The 9,880-nt window shown below is 37.7% G+C and overlaps 1 protein-coding gene across 1 annotated transcript; it reads right to left on the minus strand.

Annotated features, from left to right (window-relative positions):
- Positions 1-4,552: 4,552 nt before the first annotated feature.
- LOC140140562 (BTB/POZ domain-containing protein KCTD6-like) lies at positions 4,553-4,876 on the minus strand. Its single transcript, XM_072162319.1, has one exon. It carries the CDS (start codon positions 4,874-4,876, stop codon positions 4,553-4,555), a length of 324 nt encoding a protein of 107 aa, XP_072018420.1.
- Positions 4,877-9,880: the final 5,004 nt, after the last annotated feature.

Here is a 9,880-nt window from a genome sequence, read left to right on the forward strand (position 1 = left end):
GGGTAACCAAAATGTTCGTGGGTAACACATATTTGAAGGTATGTATTGGTAAGCGGCAAAATAGAAAATATTACAGAAAACTTCATGATACAGCTTCAGTATGCCTTCAAGAGGACGCTATTAAACAGGACTGTTTTGGAACCTATTTCGCATGTTTTCAAAATGTTAAGATGCATAAGAAACATATAATTTACGAGTAAATCCTTGGATTCGTGGGTAACGTCGAATTCGTGGGTAAAGCTATAAGTACTATAGTACCGTTTGGGGTTTGCGTTTCTTAGGTGCATAAACTGTAAGTACTGTAAAAATTATAGCATACCCATGGCTTGAATATGTGCTGATTTAAACTTAAAATAAACAATCTCCTTGTTTTTCAAGGTTAGCATCTATTCAGGATTCGTGGGTAACGAAAGATTAAACCGTCGTAGATTCTTTTTTAAAGCGGTGAACTTATTTTTACGATTTACAATTTTAAGCGCTTGTCAAACTAAATTCAGTGTCCAAAGTCATTAAATATTAATTTAAGTTATGGCAATTATGTTTGCTGGACTCGTGGGTAACAGTTGATACGTGGGTAACGTCAAATTTGATTTTATGGAATTTTATGGGTAAAACGTATTTGCATAAAATAATCACTTGGACCTCAGAATTATAGAACGAATCTTCGTTTCATGATATAGTCATTTATGGCATATTCACTTAACATTTTTCAGAACGATCATTTTATTTTTGATACGCGGGTAACAAAATTATTAGCCAAATTGACTTAATGGCCTCTAGAGTCCACAAACTTTGGTGGAATTCAATCGTTTTACATAATGATGAGAGATCATGCAAACGTCTTTCTAACGGTAATAATTTCATTTTGATTGAAGGACATTCAATGACATATATGATGCTTTATCTTTGAATTCGTGGGTAACGCCAATTCATGTAAGCCATCATAACTTGTCCCCTGGTATGACTTGCTAGTAAAGGCCTATATGCACAAAGAGAGCACATTGGACGTGACATGATATGCTCCATCAATAACGTGATTTCCTTTATTAATGACATTTTAAAGTGGAAAGTTAACATAGAGAGAATTTTGTCCCGCTTTCGCTGGAATTGACCATATACATATAGGGAATGTGTGCGAGTATATACCTAATTATAATAGGGGCGTATCCAAAAATGAATTCACGCCCCTTTCGAATGTCGAGCCAAAGTGCAGGCCCTATGGGCCTATGTACTGGTAAACACGCACCCGTACACGCCTTTCGGGACTTACCAAAACGGTACGTTTTCCAGACCCTGTATATCTTTTTATAATATGATTCGATAAGTAAAAAACATTGACCCAAATATCGCGTACTAAATGTAACAAATGCCACCTCATTATACAATGTACGTTGTCCACACGTTGCTTACACCATTGCTCTTGAGTAAACATTGAACCCGAAAATAGTTCAGATTTTTAATACCGACTTGGTACTTGGTACTATAAGTATTTTTCACTGGCTGTCATTTATGTATGTGTTGACTTGACTTAAAAACCTTGCTCATACTATAAGTAGGGATGACCATCATAATTTCATGTTGCCCCTATTGCTACAAAAGATTGTTTTTGGAAAGAACTCACCAACAGAAGTATTTTGGTGGTTAAATGGTCAAAATCGGTCAAAACCTTTTCGAATTATGAATTTTAAAGTTTCCCATTCTGACCGGTCATTGGAACGAAATAAATTGACAAAGTCTAAAAATAGCAATGTGAGCAAAATTGGTATAAGCATATATTTACCTTTTTATATTTCTTTTTTTAAATATATATGCAAACATTGTGAAAGTATCACTGGTTTCTTATGAAATGGCATTTACTAGTCAATAGCATTAAGTATTTCTTCAAACCGAGGCACTTTAAATCATGCTTTTAGAAAACATTTGCCAAAAATCATCCATAATGGCCGAAGTGGCACAAAATCAAAAGTCCAGGTGAACTTTTTTTTCCGCAACAATATACACTACACATAAGAAAAATACTAATGTAGGCCTACTACAAGGGATTTTCAACATAGGAATCCAAACAATCAAGTACCAACATGCACAGCTTTGTCCTGATATCACTTCTGGGGTTTTAACAAAATGTTTAACCTCTATTGTGATTGGCAGCAGCATAAGGTATCGCTTTGATAGCTGATAATGCCCAGCCTATCAGCAAGTGGCTAATAACTGACCTTGATAGGCTTGAATGAATACTGTCATCTGCTACAAAACCATCACACTCTAGGACCTGGTCACTCCATATGCTACAGGGAGCACAGTACTTTTACAATGGAGTGAAAGACTCATAATTGATTAGGCGCGTATTTTAAAAGTACAGCTCCTGTGCGTGTACAGGGTGTAACAATAAAAATTTGTACAATTTTGAAAATAGAATGACACAAGTATGCCGCCTATTTTTTGGTTTGATATTAATATGTCTATCAAGATAATTTCTTTAGCCATCAGATAAGCTTTGTTTCAATAAAATCGTAGGTATACAAGTGAAGATATAGCCAATTATGTAACCTAATCTTAAAACCGCTTGGGCCACTTTTGTCTATAAGTGTTACAAAAGTGACTGAATAGAGTTGAACCATGGACCAGTTGGAGGTTGCTCTTATGATAGGTCAATTTAACCAATGGGGTATTCGAAGTGGTAGAAATGATTACATAATAGAATATCTCCTTGAGTTTTTGAAAGTCACAACTAAGCACTGACATAACAACCTCATTTACTAGAAATCGTGGCTGCAGCTCAACACATTCAACCCCAATTCACGTTGGAAGAGCGTATTTTTATGGTTGCGACATTCGATAGCACATGGAGTCAAGCAGAAACCATCATAATGTTTATAGCTCATTTTCCAAACTCATGTCTTCCTTCAAGACATACAATTACAAATAACTATGAGAAGTATGTAAAATGTGTTGACATAAATGCTGGCAATAGTGGTCGCCCCAGAACAGCTAGAAGCCCAGCTGAACTTAATTTCAAATTTTTACTGTTTTGTACTTATGGGTGCAAAAACTGTTCTCAGTTTTACCAAATGATATCTCAGGGATATGAGAAATTACTTAATTTATAAGATAATTTGAAAGAGATTCCATGACTTCATTTATAGATTTTAAAGAAATATCATATTATTATTAAGTTCATGTTAATTATATGACGAAACACCACTTATAATTCTTTTGTGTCAGTTCTTTCATGTTCAATGCACGATAAACACAATCTACGCGGTTCAAACTTGATATACGCTAACATGGCAAAAGTGGCCCAACACGTTTTCTGGACGATTTAATTAATCAGACATAACTTTTGAACCCAAGTTAGTAAAGAAACCAACTAAACGTCTTCTTTTAGCCAAGATATCACTAATTCTATTGCATATTACATTTGTGCCGTAACTCTTTTAGTTTTTTCCAGAGAAGTCAAAATGCAATTGTACAAATTTTATTGTTACACCCTGTATAGCAGCAAGTCAGTGCAGATGGTATAAATATAAGAAATGTTTAGGGTTGAGATCAGGTGAAAAATACAACAAATGAGCACGAAACTTCACATTTATGTTCAGAAAGGTGTCTATTTAACATGATTCGAAAGGTGTATGGAAATTCCAAAGGGAAGCTGGTGATTTAATTTTTAACTCGAGATCTACTTGTCCATTTTTTAACCTATTTACAGAAGGTATGATAGAGGTAATAACGACAACTCTGCTAAATTACAGCTTAGTAGGTCAAGGTGTTCACCTGATCGTATTCATCTGAATATTTTGTGCCATTCTGAGCAGTGCTGCACTTGGCCACTGGCAATTAAGCGCACTGTGGCGATGGACCAATTTTGACTCACACTTACAGAAAAACCAATAAGTTATGTTGCTGTAATTTTTGCAGGATAGTTACAAAACATAATTGGCATTAACATCTCCAATTTTTACAGAAAAATTATGAAAAATAAAAGAATGAGCTCAATTTAGAAATGTCTGTGCAAGCAGTGCACAGTTGAGCTCCCTGCATGTCCCTCCCTGCATGGTTCATTGGTCATCCCTACTATAAGAGATATGGTGCTATATTTCTTCTTCTGGTGAATTTAATAGAGTTTAGATTTCTTCAAGTGTATATGTATCACCGTTTATAATTTTAAGGAAATTTAAAACATCCTTGTTGATTCCGTCATCGGTGAATGTTCCTCTTTTTGTATCATAGAGTCTATATCCAAGTTCGCCCAATTTTATCATCAAATAGCGGTAGATACGAAGCTGAGCCAGAATCTCACGGGTATCGCCATCCGTGTTGCCATCGCCTAAGATTCGCTGTATCGAATTACCGCATACATCATACGTATATTAAATCATCGTTATCTTCATCAATCATTTGTTGGTACGTTTTGATTCTCAATTCACTGGAGTTCAATTCAATTCCACTGCTAGTGTCATTTAGCTCTTCATGTCCTCGCTTAAGAACATAATCCAATAGAAGTATCATAGTTTGTTGGCGTCCCCGTATTCTCCAGTCTGAAAATGTCTGTGGTCTATCCTTGTTCAGGCTCATATGGTTCAATTTCTTCCAGAACTATCTTTTCAATAACAACAATATCCTCAGCCGTGTCCTCGTTAAATTTAGCCACAGCATTGATTAAATCTGGTATTTGATAAAAGTCTGCTTCCGCACCCAACAGTTCATAGTCTGTGAAATTCTTCGGCAAGACTAGCTGAGATGTTCGAAGAAAATTTAGCACATGGCGAAAGACAGCGCCATCTCGATCTATGAAGTAATTGCCTTGTTTATCAACTGCTGACGGCAGTAGTTGGCCACCAAACATGCACCCCAACATGGAATCAGGGTAGCGAGTCATCGTACTTCTTGTTGTTGTGTAGATGTTACCACCAACATTTAGGGTTATTATCCCGGGGGTCACTCCCATTGTGGCCTGTACACCATCCGCGATAATGAAAACGCGTAAAAGGGTAGTTTTTCGTGGATATGCACGATACGCGCGTAACGTGTTTAGGGTGTCAAAAACATGAACAATGGGAAAAAAGGGTATCAAAATTGCAATAGACTGGCCCCCAGTCTCGGTTCGGTTCCATCTCTGGATAGTGTAACAATAAATAATTACATAATGCCCTATGAAAAAAATGCCAAAGTCCTGTAACCCCCCCCTTATTTTCTTCAATGCCAAAAACCCATTCCTCTTCATCCACAAATCGACGCCACTAATTACACCCACCACAGTCAACCATGCAGCAATATAGAAATATACTCGTCCATTGAGCGCTGATTAGGGTTGATTTGTAATCTACATTACCAGTCGTTCTCCATGGACCCGAGGGAGGGTCTAAATTGCAATTGCTAAATACGCGGAAATGAAATTTGGGGTATGAAATTTGATGCAAGGAATAAAATCCCTGTTTAGGGTATCGTTTTAGCCAAGGGTTAAATCCTTGTTTAGGGTGCTTTTCAAAAGTTGATTATCGCGGATGATGTACAGGCCACAATGGAAGTGAACCCCCCGGGGTTATTATGTCCGCCATTATGGCCATGCACGGTGATACATGTAGTCTAGTCAGTTGTAAATCTTGACACGTATATGGTTGGCTATTCGGGTCATTACGTGTATTAATACGTGTATTCGAAATTTCGAATACGCGTAATAGAATAGGCCAATCAGCGTTGAGTTTCGAGAACGTGGGAGGGAATTTTAAAGCCCGTGTATTTAAATCGAGGCACGTAAACAACCTCGTTCACTGCAGATAAAAATTCGGAAATAATTTTAATCCTCACCGTGCTACATCACGCGGTTTTTTGTAAGAAATGACGGGAATGAACAGAACATGCTAAAAGATCAGAGAATAAAGTCGTTTTTGGTATTTTCATATCTTTTTAGGGGAGAAGGGTTAAAGGTAGGCCTATCGGCTTCCTTTATACAAAATGCTTTTTCAAAAATTCTCTTGGGGGAATTAAAATGCATTTATTCCGTGTTGAAATATTTTCTAATGTAGCAAATAATAGATAGGATACACTCCACTATACCAACTTATTCCGTCCTGGGATAAAAACATTTTAAACAGCGGATAGTGTATGTAACAAATGAATTAGCAATATCTGTATATATCTGTCTCCACACTGAATCCTAAAGTATTAGGCTAGGCTACATATAAATTATAATAGGAATTATTCTTTGAAAGTAGAGAATATTAGAACAGTGACCGTATCCTGCCCCTAAAGCGGCCGATACCGAACAACACATACACAGCCATGCCCTTGACCTGCGGGTCTCTCAATTCTGAGGGATTTGCATGCTGGTCAGGTACAAGATAAATATATATACAGAGTGACCTTCAACTTCTCCGTGTTTGGTCAGACCTACCGTATAGGCGTATGCTGCATGGGGTATATCCTGCATAAGTTAGTGTTCATGTATGTTCAAACCTGAAACTAGTATAGGCCTACCTCAGGTTCAAACATATGTTTCACACTTAAGTGTACGCTGCATGACTGTATGTTTCTGTTTTCAGGGATGATTATCATAATGTCTAATAAATGATGGGGGACAGTAATTTGGTAGTATGCACCCTTACAACACACATCGCGCGGTGTTTCTTTATGCAAAACATCATACTTTGTAAGTATGTAGAAATGAATGCTATATCGGGTCCGTTTCAAAAAGCTTCAAAATAATCTTCATTCATATTCTTCTGCCGCTTCTTATAGTTTATTCTTATGATAATTATAAGCTTTTTGATTATTAAGTAAAGTTTGTTATTAGTGCACGAGGACAAGTGCCAATTGCGTTGATATCACATGCGGGCAGTCTCACGAGGTCGAAATTGTAACCCACGTTCTCGAATCTAAACGCTGATTGGTTGATTCCATTACGCGTATTCGAAATTTCGAATACACGTATTAGTACACGTTATGATCTGCTTAGCCAACCATACACGTACAGGTACCCGTACCGTATCCGCACACGGCGTTCTCAGATCTGGTAGAACAGTTTACAGTTTCAGCTCGAAGTAGTAACTAGATAGAGGCCTTGCATGTGACGTATCATCATTATATCAGGAGGGTGAAAGTGCATATAGGAACAATGCCAAAAACTACGTCACGCCGGTCACGCTATTGTTCGACTTAAACTACATCATTCGCCATTTTGTAAATATTAACGCATGATCGTTGCTTTGAAGTTTCCACCGGATAGTCTGTGGATAGCGCAAGAGCATGCTTTGACCATGCGCAAAAAAATGAATATCATGAAGATGTTTAAGATTGATTCTTAGATGTTTCAAAAATTACCGTCATATTGCATAGATTCATCAAAGAATGGTTTGAAGTACTAACCTTATTTAGTAATTTTAAAAAATCGGGAGAATTTTACAAAATCAATGTTTTACCTGTCGGTATTACAACTCGTGAAACACATTAGTGATGTGCCTGGGTGACCTAATCTACTAACCTTTAACGTTTCCTCTATGAACTCTAACCCTCCTGCAATATGGCGCCTATTGTCTAGAGTTAAACTACATCTTTCGGTGTGTTACGTAATACTACGATGCCTATCCCATTATATCGATCGGCATCCCTGGTATCATCAGGAATAATAGACAAAGGGATAGGCATCCTAGACTGCTGCCCTCTGTTGAAATATGTATCCTAGGTCTAGACAATAGGCGGATTAGCGGCCATTTTGTCTTCGACATGATTTTATTCACGTGTCCTTATACTTAGTACACAAATATATAAGTTAACAGGTTTACAATATTAAAATTATATTTTGAATATGCAATATATTCTGTAGTAAATCGATCAAACGACGGTGATTGTTCAGGTATTAAATGCTTGATAAAATTAAACTGTCTGACCAGCTAGTATTCTCTTCCGCCGTCAGTGTGATTCCAGACACTCCACGTACCGTGTTGCGAAGGTGGAGGAGACTAAAAGCTGTATTGACAAACACGCATGCGTTAAAAAATATGTAGCCTAGGTCGAACAATAGCGTGACGTAGTTTCCGGCATCGTTCCTATGCACTTTCACCCTCCTGGTATCATCCCGTAAATATGGCGGACTACTCAAATGCATTCAACAAAAGCATGATTGCAATCTACCGTGACAGTTCGTCTCACACATAACCCTGCACTACGATCAAATAGGTTGATGACAACATTTGATTGAATGGACTGCACTCCGCCATAACTACGGTGAAGGACACCGGTTCAAATCCTTTGTTTGGAGCCAATCGATAAAATGATGCAGCGCCTCTATTCAGCATCGAAGTGGTTACGTAATTCTCTTGGTTACCGGATCACGCTATTTTGATATGCCTTCAAGTGCCATATACTTTGTGTGGTGATTGTTTCGATCGTGGTTCATAACTCAAGCGCGTGATCCCGTTGACATAGTAACATTACGTAACTTCGATACTGAATTCAAGCGGGGATCTAGAACGTCAACTCATGGAATAAGAGTTTTACATGGACAGGTATATTATATAGGCCTATTACTATCAGGTATCGACTAGCAAATTGTTTATTATGTTTGTCGAGTGCATTCGTTGACACAGAGCACGTATTAATGATATTCTTGAGAGGGCATTCCAGACGTGGTCTAATTCTGCATAAAACCGGGCCACGTTATTTCAATAGATATTGCGCATTCAAATTGCTTTGTATTGCATCGCAATTTCATTTGTGTCTATGCTAATTATGTTTACACAACATGAACTCACGTGTTTTCAAGCAAATTCGCCGATAATAGGTGATCAAAAGCGATCGGAATGTAACAAAAGTACAGATCGCATTCAGCTTACTTCATATGAGATGATCTTTGGAAAAATACGGCAAAATTTGTTTTTGGTGCATGCAGTAAAATACTAAAACGTTGCGGCAATTCATGATTAACAACTAACAATCGGCACGTCCTTCGTATCCTCCGCTGTCAATTTCTTATCCACTCACTAATCCTCACAAAAGCTTTGTGTTGATTACGTAATGTGTGGAGGCAAATTGCAATAAGTACAATGAAATAATGAGTAGGGCGGGCTCCGAGGCGGGTTTCTTCTTCGTCTAATAGTATTGTTCTCCAAAAAAAAAACCGGAAGATTGACGTCTGGCGCTCTAACTGAAATACAGCAAGATAATGTAAGATAGTAAATGTAAACCTGTATTTTAGCTAGAGTATCTCGAGCTAGGGCATTCTATTCACGTGGTTTCTAGCCCTAGAACTCTGGCCATAGTATCCGTTTTTACTTCCACTAGGGCCAGAGGCACTTACATTGAAAAAATTGTTGGAGATGGTTGAACGCAACAGAACAAATAAATGATGAAAATTGACCTTTTCATTGTGTTCGTGGGTCACTTGCCATGTACCGCAAGAGCTGTAAAATTCCATTTGAAAAAACATATTTTTTCATATTTATGCACACTTTCCCTACCTATTTAAATGAACCTCAATATTGACCAAGATATTGTACCCATTTGTGTTACCTTCAATTCAACGATCCCTGTTGATTTGCCGTGAAAACGCTTGCATTTACTTGGAGGGAATTGTTCGGTTCTTCCGTTATTTACATCATTGGCATCATTTGACCTCTTGACCTGATGCGCCGAGGGCGCTGTGAATTTTTCCATTTGCAACAATCTTCCCTACCAATAATGCTTTGTAGTCTATTACCATGAGATTTTATTTGGTACAATGTAGTTTGTGGGATACGATACTTTCGATAGATACATAGCCCATCATACACGCTTAGTATTATGGGTAGCCTGCAATCGCATTCGCATCTGACATATATTTGACCTCGCGATCGCCTCATCCCGGGCTCGTCATGTCCATATTACTTTAGGGTGAATAAATGACGGA

The sequence above is a fragment of the Amphiura filiformis genome, chromosome 19 (genome assembly GCF_039555335.1).
Source record: "Amphiura filiformis chromosome 19, Afil_fr2py, whole genome shotgun sequence".
Taxonomy (NCBI): Eukaryota; Metazoa; Echinodermata; class Ophiuroidea; order Amphilepidida; family Amphiuridae; genus Amphiura; species Amphiura filiformis.